The sequence below is a fragment of the Equus caballus genome, chromosome 6, assembly GCF_041296265.1.
Source record: "Equus caballus isolate H_3958 breed thoroughbred chromosome 6, TB-T2T, whole genome shotgun sequence".
NCBI classification, from domain to species: domain Eukaryota; kingdom Metazoa; phylum Chordata; class Mammalia; order Perissodactyla; family Equidae; genus Equus; species Equus caballus.
The window spans coordinates 83911162-83929578 of record NC_091689.1 but is presented as its reverse complement, the minus strand read 5'-3'; the positions used below and the strand labels follow the sequence as shown (position 1 = coordinate 83929578).

Here is an 18417-nt window from a genome sequence, read left to right as displayed (position 1 = left end):
GTCCAGGAAAGAAGGCCAATTTGGGATCAAGGGGGCTTCACTCTGGGCCCAGTGCCCACTTGGGGATGGCAATGAACTTGGTTTTGGTAAGACCCTCACCTTGGTTTTCCTCTCACTGGCCTCACCTGCTAAGTCTCTGTGACCCTAGTAGTCTTGAACTGAGATGAAGCCCTTGTTTGTGGGGGGCATGAGGAGAGCAGAGACCACTGCTCCTGAGATGAAGGGAGAGATTTAACTACCAAATTGTTGTTTCCCCTTTTGTAAGCTCTCAGCCCCTAAAATCCTAGAGATTTCCCTTAAGACATTTGGGGAGGGAATTTATAGAATTAGGGATTTCTGGAGATTCACATACAAAAATAGGAAAGAAAAAGACTTTCGGGACCTCTCTACCTTGCCTCTTGCTGCCTCCCAGGCTCCAACAGAGCCTCCAACATTAACTCTAATCATATCTTGTGCAGCTATAAAATAAATGATATTATTGACACCCCTATAATTATCTATTATTCACTTACTTGTGATAATTACAATACTAGATGAGGCAGGTCTATGCAGACAAAGCAAAGCCTAGCAAATATCCTGGAAAATGAAAGTGAATCACTGAGGCCTTCAAAATCTCTTGTCCTTTCTTGAGTATGTTCCAGAATCTGTCCGCTCCTGCCTAGGGCCTCCTTGGTTTAGGAGTAGCCATCCTGTAGGGGCTAGGCTGCTATTGGGAGACCCAACCACCTTTTTTTCCTCTGTATCCCATACTCGACCCCCTCCTCCTCCACACAGACACCAGAGAGGATCAGATAATAAAAGGGAAATGCTTTCTCTCTCTCCCCCAACAATTATTCGGATAATTGCATGGATTCTTCCTGGAATACTGCTGTGTAGTCAGGGTTGGGATTTCAGCAGGAAGTGCAGGGGACCGGATTGCAAATGGGGGCAGCTGAGAGAGTCCTGCCTTGGTACATTCCCAGACTTTATAGTTCTGTCTAGTGTTACATTGTTTCTTCAGGCAAAGATCTTTGTTCACCCTCAGTCATATTTCTCCCTTCCCCCTCCCTTTCTCTCTCTCCCTCCCCCCTTTTTTGGTCCCTTTAAAGCAGACTCAGATCATCTTCTGCTCTTAATAGATAACTATAAAAGTAAAATTAATTCCCCTCTGCCTTTTAATATCAATATCTCTCTGTTAAGTGTGCACATTGGTGAGAATAAACAGAATTAAGTGCTGCAGCCCAAACCAGCAATTACATCCAAGGTTTTAGTTGTTCTTTTTTTCCATTGAGTCTGGCTTATCTGGGGGTGTTCACTCTGCTGCGAGATAACCAGGGGGTATTTATATTATTATTTTTTACAAGCTCATTGGGGCCTGAGCCAGCACCAACCTGGTAGAAAAAGCAACAGTGAAGCCAGAGGGAGAGCGAAAGGAGGGAAGAGAGCACCAGACAGAGATGAAACGGAACCATGCAGAGACAGGAGGCAGCAGCAGGTCCCCAACAAATGTGGCAGAGGGAGAGACAGGCACTCACGGACCAAGGTTTATGTATTTTTATTTTTTAAAAAAATGTTCTTCAAAATTTAGGACTCAACGAAGAAAAGGGAAAATTCAGAGAAGGGGAGAGGAGAGGGAATTATCCAGCACGAACGCCCCAGAAGGGGAGAACGCTGGATGAACCCGAGCGGGCACCGGGGCGCACCCACTTCCTCGGCTCAGTCAGCCGCTGCCCCACAGACTGCTGGGCTGGGCCCTCGAGGCCCCCCCTCGCGGCCGCCAGGGCTTCCCCTCTCTCCTTATCATCTCCATCTTTATGACGAGGCTTGTTAACAAGACCAGCGAGCTGGCCACGCACATCTATCTCAGCCGCTCACACTTAGCCAAGCAGCGGCAGGCTGGGGGGACTGGCGAGGCAGTAATTAATTGATTCCTTTGAACAGTAAAATATGGCCGCGTCTACACGGAACCCAACTACTCATAAACATTATCTCTGCTCGGTGTAAGTGCACTGTCTCTCAAAAGATTTTTCCATAGGCTTGTGTCAGGTAGTCCCGCATTTTCAGCTGCTGAAGAAAGAGCTAAGTGGGACTAATTTTTAGGGGGCCAAGACAGAGTTCGCTCGGTGCCAGAAAATGCTTTACTGCCTCTCGAAAGGCATTGGGAACGGGTTTTGTTGAGAATAGCGTGGATTATGGGATAACCTTTCCCTGCTGCTTGTGTAGACCTGGCTGAGTTTAAGGATGGGCCTTAGAGCAGGGGGCTGGGTGGGGCAGAATCTTCTCCCTGGCTGGCTGGGACGGAGTGGGGCTGCTCTGGGATTTGAGAGGGGCACTAGAGAGGAGGTCCAGCCTTTGCGTCACGCTGCTCCCTAGACTCGAGATTTAAAAATAAATTTTAAAAAATTTAGACAAACCTTAGCTTCCAGGAGCCCTTGAGTGCTCAGCACAAACCCAGAACCTGCCTGTTACCTCAACCTGCAGGGTTCACACCTCACTGGGCCGCAGCGCTCCCCCCTTGTCTCCTTTCCTAACTGGCAGCCCAGAGCAACTCTATAATATATTTATATTAGGTCTAGAAGAACATGTCCTGAGACACAGGGTTGGGGGGGGGGTAACCTAATTATATAATGCTAATTCTATATAGGCGTGATTATGCAGTCAGACCCTGCTGCAAATGGGACTTAGCGCTCTAAATGTAGACTCTGACTTCAGACAAGAGATACAATAGGGAAATAGAGATGGGGGACCACTTATGAAAACAATCCATGTAGACGCAGAAGGAGTTTTTAAAAGACAGAAACACAGAAGAACAGAAAAGAGGCTCAGCCGATGGAGATTGTCATGCCAGTGCCTGAGCTTCCTCCTGCTACTGTTTTTAAGATCTCCAGAGAAATGTGTATTACAAGTGCCATAATATGTGAACCCAAAGAATGTACTTCAGTGTGTTTGGGACATGCACACCACATATGCAAACGTAATTTAAGGAAGATATTTTTCATACACTGGGTAGATATGCATTTTGTATATATGTAATAATATGATGTATTTTCCATGTAATGTTTAATGTGGATATATTGATATCTGGATGCATTTTCCATGCACTGATTTTATATGTCCTATGGAATGTATACACCCATGTAGCTAAATAGACGCAGGACTGTACATTCACTGTGTAGACATGTGCCAGTGTACTGTTTATATATGTAAATAAATTTTTACTTTTACGTGTGGTGGATATTCATGCTGTATGTAATCTTTTCTCAGGAGGTTGCTTCCCATACAATAGATAAAAGTGCCTCTGTGTGCATATTTTCTAGAGAAGTGTATTTTCCATGTCCAGAATGTATGTGTAATATAGATATCTGTGCATTTTAGACTGTTTCCCTATATTGGTTATGTCAGCAGTATGGCCGAGTGTGCATTTTATGGACCATCTTTGCCATGCTCTGCATGTGGACCAGCGTCTTTCACGGGGAGCTTTCTTGGCGAGAACTGCAGGTGAGTTCCATCCGCGCAGACCTAGCCTTGAAGGAAGTTCTTCACTCCGGGTCCGGGAAACTGACAACTGCAAGGCTGGTTTCTGAGTCCCCAGGAAGTGGCTCCGGCTAGGCCAGGAGAAATCACCCACGGGCAACCGGCTGGGTCACGCTGACTAAAGGTCCGGCTGTGTCTGGTCTCGTTCAGCCCAGCTTCTCGGCTCCTGTGCCACGCTCCTTCGGGCAGCGCAGGCTTTAGGAGCCTCCGGGGCAGAGCCGCTTGCGGTGGGCAGCCCGGCGGGAGGGCGGCCGCCGCTGCGGGGATGCCGCGTACCCGGCACAGGGAGGGCACTGAGGAGAAAGGCCCGTTCCTGCAGCCCGGCAGCGCCTCGGACTCAGGCTGTTCTTCGAGGGCTCCCAAGAACTCATGGGGCGTCCCCCAGGCCCGGGGTGCTCAGGGCCGAGCGCCCAGGCGGGTCTGGGTCTCGGCCGCCTCCACGGCTCCGGCCAGCAGGGGTCATCCCCTCCTTCGCGGGGCCCCGGCGGCCCTCGGGCGGCGACCGGCGCTGCCGGCGCTCTCGGGCCGGGAGCTACGCGGATCAGCCGAGGCTGTGGGGTGTGCCGGGCTCCTTTCCCCTGGAGCGTCCCGGGGCCGGGGCCGGGTGGGCGGGGAGTTGGACCGAGGCCGCAGAGCCCTCTCTCCCGGGCCAGGGCACCGAGAGCTACAGGCGTGGGTCGGGGAGCGCGCGGCCCAGGCGTCCGCGTCATCCCTCAGCGGCCGAGGCGCCTTTGTCTCGGGGCCTCCCCTTGAGCGGCGACCGAGAGCCGGCGCCGGCTGCAGCGGTGGGCGCCGGCCACTCGCTTCTCCACGGAAAACCGGCAGCTCGGCCTGCACCGAGCCAGACGCGGGAAGGCGGCCTCTGGGGCCTAAGGCTCGGCATACGCGCGGCCGCAGCAGCCGGGGCCTGCAGCCCACCTTGCGCAGAGTTGCACCGGAACCTGCGGCGCCTCCATGCGCCCGCAGCGCAGAGGGCTGGGGGCTCCTGGGTGCGTTTTCCGCGCGGGCCCGGGGCCTAAAAACCGCTCGTATTTTCCTGGTAATGGCGGGGAGGATGGGCGGGGGCTCCGGCCTGTCTGGAACCCAAGGTCCCCGGGGTTTGCTTTGTTCTCAGATCCGGGCGGCGGTCCCTGCTTTGCTCTGGGTCTGAACCATCGATCGCGCCAAGTTTCCGGCTGCATTAGCATCCACAGAACCTGGGCTGCCGGGCCATCTCCCGCCCGCTCGACAGATGGTGGCTTTAGATACCCTAGCTGCATCTATAAGGGTCAGAATGGAGTAGAACTGGGTGAGGATAGGGCCAAATACACAACTCATTTGGATGGTATAAGCTTACAAACACACAACAGCTGAAATATTTTCTACCTGAATTATCCAGATAATTCTCCCCTTTTCTTGCTCCTCAAGACCCACTTAGAGACAGAGTGCTCTCTCTTAAAGTCACTGGAGTAAACTGTAATTTGAGGGCTTAAACCACACAAATAGCTGCAAAATAGATGCAACCTTTGCCCCATCTAGAGTTCGGCTGTGCCCTGAGCATTTGGATGGCTGCTCCAACCATGACCTTCTCTTTGGGGAGGAGACCCAAGGACTTGATTTTCAGCCAATGGGAGGAGGTTATAGTGTAGTTTCTTCTCTGACAACTTCCCCAGTTATTGAGTTTTGGGTCCTGCATAGACAGGACCCAACAAAGTACCTTCTCTCTCAGATCTGCAGTGTCTCTGGGAATAAATCAAAGGAATAAATTAAGGGCCAGTTATTCCTGATCTCCTGAAATTCTCTCTTGCCTTTTTAACCAGAAATGCCTTCACTGTTAACTGTCCCTGTATAGATGTATTTTAAGAAGAGGGTAGTCTCTGACCTGGATTCACTGGGATTCAATCCCCCACCCCCTTATTCAGACCCAGGTGCAGCCACCCAGTCCCTCCCCCAGCTTATGGCTGCCAGAAGCTGTCTGGTCCCCAGCCTCGCCTGCACTCTGTGGGGCCTTTGTATGAGTACCCACAAAGCTTGAGATCTCCTTCCTGCCTGAACCCGTCAGCTGTACAAGACAGCTGGGGATTAGGGGCAAAGGAAGGATGGGATTTGGTCTAAATTTGCTAGTTTTTCTAGCCGCAGGAGTAAGGAAAGGAAGGGAGGGAGAGAAAGAAAGATTTCAGGGCAGGAGGCTTGGCTAGGATGCTGGGCTCAGTGGGGGTCCCTGCTATTCCAGAGCAGCCTCGGAAGGGTGGAGGTGGAATTTGGAGAAGACTCCACAGTTGGGGCCAGGATGTGAGAAAGGGACACTCAGGGACCCCAGGCTCAAGGGGGGAGGCAGAGGGAGGGTGTCCCACTCAGAAGGAAGCGGTGAAGTGGAGGTGCAGAGGGCTCATGGATGCAGCTGAGACCTAGACTCTGGCCTGGACCTGGCCTCTTTCTGGCATGGTCTGGAGGGGTTCGCTGGCTGAGAGTAATGGAGACTGTTTCCCCAGCTTCAAGGGGTCTGGCAGTGCACAAAATGTGCTCTCAGAGAGAAGCCATGGGGTTAGGACCATGGAGTTGAAGTGTGGACCCACCAACTCTTGCCCTAAATGCCAGGGCACTCTCGCCACCCAGGCTCCAACCTGCTTGTGCCCTGGAGTTCCTGCAGCTCAGACTTCCTTTTTCTGGCCCTGAAGGTGGTTTCAGCCCCCTCAGGGCTGTCCACATTATTTTTATGGCCCCATGACTCCTCAGATCTCCCTCTCTTTCCCCCCAATCTACCGTCCCCTAGTTTTCTCTTTGCTAGTAATTTCTTGGGACTGGAGAAGGCAGCTTGTCAGCAGGTCTTGGTTGCTCATATATTTTTGTCATCCCTGAAACTGCTCTTCCTTTATTATTATATGTGTATTATTTTTATTATTCACTTGAGCTGGAGAAAATAAAGTGGGGAGCAGCTAGGAGGCTGGGGATCCCATTCTTTCTGGGCAGAGGACACAATGTGTGGGGAACCAGTTTTAAATTTTTTCTCAAAAAACATCACATCATCATACAGTCATGTTTTAATTATTATTATTAATATTAATATGATGAAGCAACTCTGTACAAGGACTATATAAAGGGAAAACGTGCCAAAGACAGACAGTTGACTAGGAGGGCACATTCAGAGCTGGGGAGGGAGGAGGGGGAGGGTATCTACCTACAGGGGCTACACTAGGTACTAGCTATAGACACAGAGGACAGGACATAAGTTGACAGAGAAGCTCACAGAAGTCAAGTTTAAAGCAACGGGAATAGAATATTGCATATCTTTGTCTCTCCACCCCTTTTGGAATATTCTGGTCTCTCTTCTTTATTATGCTGTGGGAGTTAAGCTGGAGTGATAGAGCTTGAATCCAGCACCCTCCAGCCCATGAGGTCACAGGAGGGGCTGCATGAAGGGGTACATGGGTGACCAGGCAAAAGGGGGAGTGCCTCATACTTAGGGCTGCCCACAGGGGAATATGCAGACAGCCAGAATGGCGGTGATCTCCGGGAACTTTCACCTAGGTGAAGCAAATTTATACGGGGGAGGAAGTGTGTCACGAGTCAGGTGCCCAGTGGGGGATGGGGTGTGTGGAGAACAGCCGTTCTCCAAGGTTGCTTTTGGAGATATGAGGCTGGCAGCTTGCAAGTACAGTCCAGAGAGTGGGGTGGGCCCAGTGGTGTGCTGGGCTCAGCTGTGCCTGTGTTTGCCCATGCCTCTGCACAAGCCTGTACAGAGGCTTGAAGCCTTGTGCTGGTGGGAGAGTGGGGGGGCTCTGTGGATTGCCTTTTGAGGATGTTTTAGGGGGAGACTCCCCAGGCAGGAAGAACTTCAAACTGGCAGGCCAGTTTCCCACTGTCCAGGCTGGGCTCAACTCCCATCAGTCCCCTGCTTCTCATCCTCTTGTTCCTGGCAAGGGTGGGTCAGCAGATGGGAGGTTGGGGAGCTCTCACAGAGAAGGATAAAAACAGAGCACAGGAAGGGAGGCAGGCTCCTTCACTTCTTCTCTCTCCTAAGCCAGCCTAGGATCTCTGGGGCTGGGACTGGGGCCTGAAGAGGTCTATGAATGAAGCCACTATCTGGCCTCCAACCGGTTCTGGGGATGTGCCCCTCCCTCCCTCTGCTCTGGTCCTTGTACTCAGGGGCTCTCCGCCTGATGAGGCGGAGGCAGAGGATCCTGAGACAAAGGGCAACGTTGGGGGGCGGGTGGAGTGGGAGTGGGTAAAGGAGAGAAAGGAGTTGGGTAGGGGGCTGCAGCGACCCCCTCCTTCATTGTCACCAGCCTGGGAAACCCAGGCTGAGCGAGGCCTCCGCGCCGGTAGCCCCTTTAGGGGCGGATTCTCCTCCCGCCTCGTAAATTACGCCGGTCCAGCCTCCGGCCGGCCGTGACCGTGAACGCCAGCGGGGAAGGGAGGATCGGGCCGTCGCAGCTGACAGAAACTCTCCTGGTCAATAGACGCCGCGCTCTGCAGCCCCTTTCACAGCCTCTTGGGCTTCCCGGAGGGCAAGATGGTCGTCCCTAGGGTGGCTACTGAACCTGAGGCTGCGTCTGCTCAGCTCTCAATTACCCGCTTGTAGCTTCCGGTCCACAGCCGCCTAGGTGGCTGGAAGAGTGGATGGCAGCACACCTGTGAGCGAATGGGAGGGGAGGGGGCTCAGGAGAGGGCTGGGGACCAGGAGATCATTCGGGTTGCTTGCCCTAGAGGGGACATGAAACTGATGATCACCTTGTCTGCAGCCGGGTCTGCCAAACGTCTATGCCTCAGCCTGCTCTGCGTGCAGGCCTAGAGGACCCAGACACCAGCGGACTTGGGCACTGCTGATCATTCTGTTCTCTGGAACCACGCTTCCTCCCGCCCTCCTGGAGCTACCCTGACCCCCTCTACTCTCTCTTTGGATCCTCCACTCTTGCTCCCCCATCTCAGCCTCTCCTAACACTAACAACTTCGAGTTTTGGGAGCTTGGCTCCATTGTCCCCACCCGCACCTACTCCTGCAGGCAGACAAACTTAGGACTACAGAAGGAAAGTGGTGGGAGGTGGTGCCTGGGTCACCTCTCCACCAGATCCTCAGCTGGAGGCCCAATGCCTTAGTCCTGTCTCAAACCAGCCCCTCCCAGCGCTGCAGCCTTCCATGCCCCTACTCCCTGCCTGCAGCTGTTGGCTTCCTCTCTCACTGGCTGGGTTCTTCCCTTCTCTCTGGGACCTGGCAGGGCCTGCTGGGGGTGTGTGGGAGGGAACCACAGACAAAACAGACAAGAAGATGCCCAGGGAGGGCCTGCCAGAGATGCCTGGCGTTCTAAGCGGGGACTGTGTCCTAGGCAGTGCATCCTCTCCCTCTCTGCCAGAGACAGGCTCAGTCTGGGGCTGGCGCCCATGTCTTGCCCCCTAAAAGAAGGAGAGAGCTTGCTCCCTCAACAGAAGTCTTTTCTTTTTCATTCTCCGGTTCTGAAACCAGATCTTGACCTGCTGGTCACTAAGATTCAAGCGGTCTGAGAGTTCCCTCCGGCGCTGCCTTGTGATGAACTCGTTCACCAGAAACTCGCCCTCCAGCTCCGCCAGCTGCAACTTCGAATAGGGCTTGCGCTTCTTCCGTGAACGGCTGTGGATCGGGTACCAGGGCGCGCCTGGGTGGAGATGAACCAGTAGGGTTGGCCAGAGGACCAAGAGGTGACAAGCCCATTGCCCTCAGCCAGGTCCTTCCCCAGCCCTTCACCTTGGCCTAAAGGCAGACCCCAGCTCTTCCTCTCCCACCTCCTCTCTCCTACCCAGAGCCCCATCCCCACCCCTCCACCTGCATCATTCTCTTTTTCCCCTTCACTCCTTCCCCTTACCTCCCCAACCCTACCTCCCACTATGTATGCAGTATCCCTGACCCTTCTATGTTTCTACTCCTCACTTCTCCCCAAACCTCTCCTTCTCCTGGGTATCCTGGCCCCTTCCACTCACATCCTCCAGGATTGGTCCCTGATCAGTTAGAACAGACATGAGCAAGTGGTGAGAGTAAGCCTTAACCACTGGCAATTCTTAAAAGAAAAAAATGTAGGTAATGGGGCTTGCGGCAAGGCGGAGGGAGAGGCCCTGGGAAAGCAGGGACCAGGATCTCCGTCCTCATCCCCCACGCCCCAGGCCAGGGGAAGCCTCTGTCAGAATCCCCCCTCTCTGGTGCTCCCCACCCCTCCAGCCTCAGGCAGTGGAAAATGAGAATCTCTCCAGTTCTTTCATGGCATTATTTACATGTTTATAGTGCTCCCCTACCCCCACCCCGCACTTCTTTTTAAAAGAAGCGCTTCCTCAACGTACATTGTCACCCCAGGCGGCCCTAGCTCGGTCCTACACTCCCCGCGCTGGTAAGATGTCCCGTCCTGAGTCCGCCTCACGAGCGGACTGGGGTCCTTACCGCTGGCGGAGAGCCCGCCGCCGGGGTTCAAAGGCGATACCAAGCTGCCAGGGTCGCCCCCGCCGGCGCCCTTGTTGCCTTCGTTGAGAAGGGACGAACTGGAGTCGGATTCCAGCGACTGGCACGAGGGCGGGTCATGCGGGGGTCCCGCGCCACCGTCGCTACCGCCGCCGCCTGCCGCGTAGTCGTACTTGAAACCGAGCGCGGGCGGCCCCGACGGCTCCAGCGGCAGCAACGCTGCCCCTGGTCCGACTCCCGCGCCAGGGTCTCGCCCCCGCTCCTCACGCTTCAGACCCCCGCCGCCGCTCTCGGCGCAGGGCTCACGGTAGTAACCCTTGCTGTCCTCCACACGCGCCAGCTCGCACGTGCGCCCAAAGGGTGGGTTGAGCGACACTGGGCTGCCGAGATAGGGCTGCGGGTAGCCATTGCACGGCTCCGCCGACGGCCAGGGCAGCGAGCACACGTTGTCGCGACGCGGGTAGGACAGCGAAGGCAGCCCGGGCAGCTGCGCCCCGGACGCACGGAAGTTGGGGAAGTAGAAGGTGTCTCCCGTGTGGATGTTCACCAGCGGCCCCACAAACCCGGGATTCAGGAGATTATGCTCGCCCATTTCCGCGGGGCCCGACCGGCAGCTTCTACTTTATTGCTATCTGACATTAAACATAGTTAAACCTGCACCGGCCACCCATTGGCCGTCCAGCTCACGTGGGCGCTGCCGCCAAGGGGATGGGTGGGGACAGCGAATCCCCCCACCATGCACTAACTCCAACTTCCCCCTTCCCCAATCTTGGGGGGGGGGCGAAACGCGGGGGCAGATTTATTCACTGCATTCTGATTTTTTTAAAAATCATATAAAACCTGCGCAGAGAACGAGGCAATCGCCCGACACGGGGCAAAAGGAAAAAAGCCACACCAAAAATACCCACACACACACACTTCTGCACCCTGCACCCCCCACCCAGATGTATTATCGTCTCACCAACAGCTGGCCAAGCATAGCTCGTCCCTCTTTAATTAGCTCCTTTATTAACTAAAACCGTTGGAATTTACAATATCTCCCCAATAAATTACTATTAGATATTGTGTCATATAAAGTTTACTGGCTGTTTAAGGAGACGGATGAGCCCTTTGGCTCGGGGTTTATTTACAGTAGAGGCGAAGCGGGGGTAAGGACAAGTTTCCTTGCTCTACCCCTTCCAGCCCTGCGGCCATTGCCTCCTCTTCCTCAGCTCTTTCTCCTCAGAAATTTGGGGGAGATATTTGGGGTCCTCTCCACCAGGAAGGACACAGGGAGAATTGTTAATGCAGGGTCTCCCCCCGCCCCGTTGGTAGCCACCCCGACCTCACACCTCCACTCACCTTTTGAGATGGGATGCAGGGGGCAGGCAGAAAAAGCAGAAAAAGGAGGCTTCCAGCTGGATGTGGAGTTGCCTTCCGGCTCTTGAAAAGCTGGGGGCTCGCCCTACTCTTCCCTCTGACTCCCGTGGATCAGAGGGGCTTCTGAGGGTCTCCCAAAGTTTTTGCAGCAGGAGACTCTGGGCCCATCGCAGAGAGGCCCAGATTCGCCTGGCTGTCGGGAGAGGCTCCTGGTTCACACTGCAGCGGAGCAGACACCGAGCTCGCTCCAGAACCGGCCCAGCCTGCTGCTGGGACCAGCAGATAGCAGCGCCGAGGCCAGTAGGTGTGCTGGGAGTGAGGGAAAGAACTCCGGAGAATTCTCTTGTTGGGGGTTTAAAATTATATTTATGGTGCTAACCTCAACAGCTCCTTCCACAGAAGGGTAAGAACCCAACGCTGCCCACTGGCGAGATTAATCGACATCTGGAAACCACAATCCTCTCTCAACCAAGTCCACAGAACACAGTCAAGCGGATTAAAATGAAAAACAAAACAAAAACCTTCAAAACTAGATGTATTCTATTGGGGCCTAGTAGACAAAATACTCAGATTTCTATGTGATTATTTCGGCCTCCTATCCAAAGCACGGCTTTAAGTAATACAAGGTGAGATAAATAGGTTAGCAAACATCTAAACACAAGAAAACACCAGAAGATTTAGAGAAAATTAGAGAGACCGAGAGAGTCCGAGAGAATACGGGAAAAAGAAACCCATGTAGGTGAAAGTTAAATATCTGAGAATGAGCTGAGGCTACAAAAGCAGACCGAAGCAGAAGGTTCTCCTCTCTCTCTTTTTCTCTCTCTTCTGCGGGACGCAAGAGAGAAAAACGTAGATTCTTCTAATTCCACAGCTCGCGGGGCGATTTCATATCCCAAACCACAGCTGCTCGCTCGGACAGAAATGTGTCCGCGCGGGGCCACAGCTCACAGATCGGCGGCGCCCGCCCCTTGCTCCGCTTCCCCTTCTCCGCCCTGGCCTGCCAGGCTGCCTGGCCTGTCCCTCCAGCCCCAGGAGCCCGCCCCACGCCCACTGGGCTCACTTGCTGGAACTGGAACCGAGGCCAAGCGGTAGGATGCCAGGCCCACGCAATCACCTCCAGTTGGAACCGCGAGAGCCCAGGCGCCAAGGAGCAGGCAGGAGACCTTCTGGATTGGACTTTTTGTGCCTAATTGATTAAAGGGCTGCGCGGCTGCAGAAGGGAGCATCCCTCAGCTGCAAATTCCGTGTCGCAGCACCTCCAACATCTTATTTTTGCCCCCTTTTCAAGATGTATTAATGAGCGTCACTGAAAACTTAATTTTTAAAAAATTTATTCGGGATTATTTTTGTCATGTGGATAAACAAGGTGTGACGTTAATATGGTTGCTGTTTTCAATCGGAACACTGAGCCGGCGGCCAGGTCTCCAGGCCTCCAGGCCTCAGCGCTATTGTTGGTGTGAGAGATGGCCAGCTGAGCTTTGTCGAGTAATCACTGGTTCTTGTGGGGTTTAGGCTTCTCCCCATTCTTTTTCCCTCCCAGATGACTCCAATTTCCTAGAAGGTGGACCCCAGGAGGACGGTCTCAGTCTCTACCCATCATTTTCTAGCTCGAAAATCTCAGGCCCAGAGCTCTGCTTGCTGCCCTCGCAGCCAGGCCGCTGAGCACGCAGAGCAGCGGCCACAGGGCGGCGGATGCAACGCCGGGCAAATGAGGATGGAGGAGGGCTTCCTTCTTTCATTCGTGCAGTTTCTCCCAGTCGCTTTGGCCCCATCAAAAAAAGACCGTTTGCCCCAGGTTTTGTACCCTGCAGCAGGCACTGGCACACGCACAAGCACAAACCCCTCTTCCTTCCGTGCAGCCGACTCTGATTCCTCTCAGGGAGAGCTGCCTAGAACCATCAGCAAAATTCGCATCCCCAGCGTCCTGTTCCTCGAGGTCCACTGTGAACCTTGGGGTTTTCAGGTCCCCCGCGAGGATCCAGACAATCTAAGTGCCCAGCCTCCCCGCGCACCACCGCCGTTCTGTCTGCCTTTAAGGCACCCCGCCGCACACGCAGCTCAGGAACTCCTTCGTTACCCGGGTCAGGACAAACAGCCACCCTCTCCCCGAGCGCCGCTACCAGCCTGGGTCCCCGGGGCCGGCGGGAGGCTCGGGTGTAAAGCTTCAAATCTAAATCCAGCCTGGACCAGAGCTGCTCAGCTCGCCAGTAGTCTACTGGGGCTGGGTGAGGAGACCGGGATTGACTCGCAGCCCAAGGTGCTGGGCAGCCGCGTCTAGGGGGTTTAACCCGCCGGCGCTTCACAGCCCGCATGCAAAACTGTACCGGCCAGACCCAGGCCCTGGAACGGCGGAGCCATCTGTTACTCCCCTCTGCAGCACCTTCGTCAAATCACAAGATTAGAAAAGGTGGCCTCCTGCTGCAGCTGGCCTGGCTCAACCATGTCCCGCTCATTAACTTGGGGGCTAATTAAAATTGAAGGCAAGGATGTGGTTAAGGCTTTCCTTGAAGACCGGGCAGCTCTCGTGCTTCCGCGCATCCGCCAGCTGGATACCCGGCCGCCTCTCCCGCTCCTTGTCTGACTGAACCTCCATCCCTTCCTCATCACCGCGGCCCCTCCGCTTGGCCTTGAGGCCCCGCCACCGCCGAGCCAGGAGAAAAGAGTTAATTATCAAATCCACGCGGCTCCGGTGGCAGGGGCAAAGCCGCTGCGGGAGGCTTAGGTCACCGCGGCGCGGCTGTGTGCGGCGGGTTCGGTTTACCCGGCTAACCCGAGGTCAGGATTATTCGGCACGATTCTGCCCTCGCCCTGGTCAGTGGAGAGGCCGCGGTGGCTTGGTTCAAGGTCACTGTCTAGCTTGTAGAAAGAGGTTCTGCCGTGTATGCAAATAAGGCAGGGCCGGGACCCCTGAAGGGAGGTGAGTGGGAGCTGGGCTGGCGGTGGAGGGGAGATGAAAAGTGGCAAATGGGGAAAGCCTGCCCCCCCACCCCTCATTTCGCTTTAGTCTTGGGACAGGTTTTTGTCGGGTTCAGACAAGGCTGAGAGGTGGAGGCGGGGGGCTCAGTCTCCTCTTTCTTCTCTTCACTAGCTTCTCCAGGAGTCAGTGCCCTCCTGGCTCCCAGGTCTCTCTAGGGTGCCCAGGACTTAAGGAGAAGATTGGGAGACCACTTCCCCAGGTGTTGCCTTCCAGGGATCTGCAGCCTGGAGGCGAGGGGTTAGAGGAACGTTGGGTGAGCGGGCCCAATCAAGCTTTCAGGCTCACACAAGCGGCCTGGGGTCAGCAGTGTCCTTACCTCCTCCAATCTTTCTGGGGCTCCAATGGGCCCCCTCCCACCACAAGACCCCCGCCTGTTTGCCATTCGGGAAATGGGGAAGGGGTTGGAAATTCCAAGTGGGAATATCTGATACGCCACCTCTCCACTTCTCACCAGAGCATCCCTAAATGGGCCATCTTCCTCCTTTTTCTCTGTGCTTTCGGCGCGCTAATAGTTAAATAGTTTCGCAGTTCTGACATTTTCCCCTTCTGCCAGCAGAGGATCTCCTCCGCCTAGTGAATTACTTAGTGTCAGGAAAGGTGTGGGGGCCAAGTCAAAAAAAAACACAAACCACTTTCACCAAAGGCCACACCCACAGCCGCCTGCAAAGTATCCGGGAGCCGGGGCGTTTGGTCTCCGAGGACCTCAATGCTCGGTATGGGGTGAGGACTACTCCGGTGGCTTCCGCCCCACAGCCAGAGGCTGGCTGTGACCATGGCCTCTGGCCAGGCCTAGCTTTGGGGAGGGGCTGAGATCTGCTTTGGGTCTGCTTTGTCCAGATACACAACTGCTTCCCAAATCCAAGCCCCTAGTCCGGGGGAGTTGGGGGGTGGGGGAGGTGCGGCGGCGATTGGAATGGAGGCTACCCGCCCAGGAGGCTGGTTAGGGTGGGAGGATATGCTGCTAACCCCGGGGCTTGCTGGGCTGGGAGAACGGGGGTCCACTTACCTTTGGAGGCAGAAGAGGTTCAGAAGGATGCGGGGCAGGGGTTCTCAGCCTCTAGAAACCCTCTGGGTCCCCCCTCCCACGGCCGCCCGCAGGCCAAGCGAAGGTATCTGAGGAGGGCGGGGCGGAGGAGGCGGAGGGAGCAGCCAGCGGTAGGCGCGCGGGAGCCGAGTTGGAGAGCATCTCTGGAGAGGCCGCCTTTTATGGGCGTTATTAGCGCCCCTGTCTAGACTGGAGACGACACCTCCTCTGTGTGTAAACAGAAGCGGCGGGCTCTGGCGGGAAGGGGGATGGCGCGTCAAGTGGGCCAGCAGCCCTCCCCTACTCTGGCCACCGGAAGATCAAGGCCTTTTCCACCCTCCCCGATTCCCTGTGCTCCCTGTGATGTCAAGGTCAGAAAGACCTAGTCACGGTCAAGGCTAAAAGAGGAAGAGCCTGGTTGGTTGCGAAAAGGCTCTGGCCCCCTCCTCCTCCCAGAAGCCTCTCGCTCCCCAGGGCCCCTCAATCCTCCACCAGCGCAGGTCTGGATAGACATGTGCCTGAACCAGCACTTGGAGTTTTTTGAGGGCTGGGCTCCCGACACCATCCAAGTTGGACTCAGGTGGATCCTAGGGTGGGGAGTTCTGTTTTGAACAGAGGGGGCTGCAGCAGGGTCCCCAGCTCCAATTCTCAGAGAGACAGAGAATGTCCCAGGGGCTGCCCCTGTCTTACACCCACAGTGGCCCGCTGACCCAGCCGCCTGTGAATCAGCCTCAGGAACAGATGGTGTGGAGACAGTCGTGGAGGGATCTACTGAGAACTGCTGGCCTTGCTCCCTCAGGTGGGTTCCTGGCCATGAGACTAAAGGCGGAAAGGTCTTTTGGCCCCAGGTCTGGGGACGAAGATATGGGTGGGGAAGGGTTTTTCCCCCAAGCTCAGGAAAGGATCTAACTGAGCCCACCCTGGCAGCCTGGTAGAGTGACCTCTAGATGGAGAGTGTAATGGGGCTCCATCCCAGACAGGTCCCCCAGTCCTGGCCTGGGGGGGAGTGTGGCGAGTGGAGAGTGCCACTGCATTATGAGAGATAACAGGAGTGGCAGTCCCAGAGGAGAAGGGCGGTGTTTCCAGGGGAAGCCTCTGTGGGCACAGCCCTTCAGACCTCTTCTATCCCCTGCAGCCCCCTATCCACCACAGCCTCACTCTCACACAAACACTGGGAGGCAGGCCTTGGAAAGACAGGCTTTTTACAGATATAAATAAAGAAGAAAAAGCACACTCTACCCCCTGAGATGAGTGACGGCTGACAACACTCTTACTTAAACACTTTCACACACACAGACTGGAAATTCTCCACTGGTCAAAGACTCTACACATGCACACACGCATGTGCATACCCACACACACACCCTCACAGGAATATCTCACAGAATCCTCAGTGAGAAGGCCAGCTCCTAGAGGAAGACAAGATAAGGACCAACACAATCAGGGAAAGAATCATAGGTTTTCCCAACTTTGTCTCCCCAGAGCACACACTCACACAACCCCTGTCCCACACGGGGGTTTCCATTCTCATGCTTGCTGACTCTCATGGGAGAGGCATCTCCAAAGTCGGTCCAGGCATGAAAGCCCTCCAGGCATATTTAATCCAGTTCATTAGAGGGTCCTAAACACCCTGGTACACCAGGGCTCACAGGGACTCAGAGGGACTACAGTCCTTGCCTGGGTTACTCGTGCCCCAGTGCAGCCCCAACAAGCCTGCACAAGCTTTCTTCTCTTTTCCATCGCCCCCTTCTGGAGCCGTAGGATGGGTCCCTCCGTGTGGGAAGACTCACTCATTTGGTTATGTGTGGGTTTGCCTGCAGAAGTGGACGGATCCCTTGGAGAACTTGAGACTTCTCTTTCCCCACTGAGTCTCCAACTTCTACTGTGTCTACAGCCATGTCATGGGACTACCCAATGCACCCTCAGGTCAGGAGGGGTGGGGGTCCATATCCAGGGATCCCCAGGCCTCTTTTCTACCCAGTTCCTTTTTCTGGCCAAATACGCGTTTCATCTTCAACTCTTTCCATCTCAGGAAAGACTCGAGTTGTGGAGAGAGGTTAGGGTGGTGGGTGGGGAGAGAAAGGGGAGATGGGGATTAAGAATGAGCCTTATTCCTGAGAGATTCACCTATTCCCTCCTAAATCCCACTGCCCACCGTGTGACTCTTTGGTAGTTAACCCAGAACTGAAATGGAGCAGAACAGGACGGCAGCCACCTCAGCAGAGCCTCCACAGAGGGTGAACTCTGCGGGCTCTTTGTCTCTCAGACTCTGTGTGTGTGTGTGTGTGTGTGTGTGTGTGTGTGTGTGTCTGTGTGTGTGTGTTTCACTCCCAGAAACATTTATTTAAATAAAACTTTCAGAACTTCAGCCATCGGGCAAAGAGAGATTGGAGAGCTCTGATTTCCAACCTAGTGCCTCCAGTCTTTCTGTGTCTCAGGAGAGGAAAAATATTATATATAAATAAAAATTGCTGCAGTAAAGATTTTATCGGAGATAACATTGTTTTAGACTATATTGCTTTTTAAAAGTCTCTTAACCTGACAACTTAACGATCTCATTAACTCCGCCAGATAGGGAGATAGGCACAGACGGAAGCGATGAGAAAACAAATCAGGAGCAGAGTCTACATGGCTCTTGCTTGCCTGGAAGATGGGTTCCTGGGAATGCTGGAGAATGAAAGTGGGATTGGCTTCATGAACTGGGGCCAACGGTCCCCAGCAGCCCAATTTCTCTGTGTAGGTTGATGGAGAAGAAAAGAGTACAGCCTGGGATGCTAAGCTTGCAGCTGCTCCCCAGCATGGGAGCCTGTGCGGACCCCTCCCTGGGCCCAGCCCTGAACTGGCTGGAGGGACTTGGGACCCTCTGGGGGCAGTAGGGCCCCAGGAGCCTAAGGTTAGTTCCCCACTGCTGCTGCCGCCACCACCACTGCCACCACCACACCACCATATCACCACCACATCCAGCTCCCAGGCGGGATGCTGCCTTCTGAGCACTCAGATCCAGATCTGAGCCCCAAATATTAACTGAAGGGAACAGCAATGTATTTTTCTCACTCACCTGCTCCTAGGCCTTTCCAGTCACTGATTACATCCTTCTCTCCCCAACATACACTCATCTATTTTGGGCATCAGGATGGGAAGGAGT

At 54.6% G+C, this 18417-nt stretch overlaps 1 protein-coding gene and 1 long non-coding RNA gene across 4 annotated transcripts; one reads left to right on the top strand and one right to left on the bottom strand.

The window, feature by feature from the left end:
• Window positions 1-6521: 6521 nt before the first annotated feature.
• Window positions 6522-12287, bottom strand: HOXC12 (homeobox C12). 3 transcript variants are annotated; one of them, XR_011439766.1, is made up of 3 exons: window positions 9895-12287; window positions 8224-9121; window positions 6522-8124 (listed from the first exon to the last, which is right to left on the bottom strand). XR_011439766.1 is itself a non-coding variant. In XM_070270264.1 (3 exons), the coding sequence occupies exons 1-3, from the start codon at window positions 10502-10504 to the stop codon at window positions 8050-8052; spliced, it is 846 nt and encodes a 281-aa protein (XP_070126365.1). In that variant the 5' UTR covers window positions 10505-10611; the 3' UTR covers window positions 6522-8049. The 3 variants fall into 3 exon arrangements, 2 of the variants coding, with proteins under 2 accessions (XP_070126365.1, XP_001916837.1); XM_070270264.1 differs by having other exon boundaries at window positions 8961-9121; window positions 9895-10611; XM_001916802.4 differs by having other exon boundaries at window positions 6522-9121; window positions 9895-10611.
• A 3648-nt stretch (window positions 12288-15935) lies between these two features.
• On the top strand, window positions 15936-18165 carry LOC138924691 (uncharacterized). The gene is made up of 3 exons (XR_011439770.1): window positions 15936-16071; window positions 17093-17198; window positions 18013-18165. It is a non-coding gene; the product is annotated as an uncharacterized lncRNA (long non-coding RNA).
• The last annotated feature ends 252 nt before the right edge of the window (window positions 18166-18417 follow it).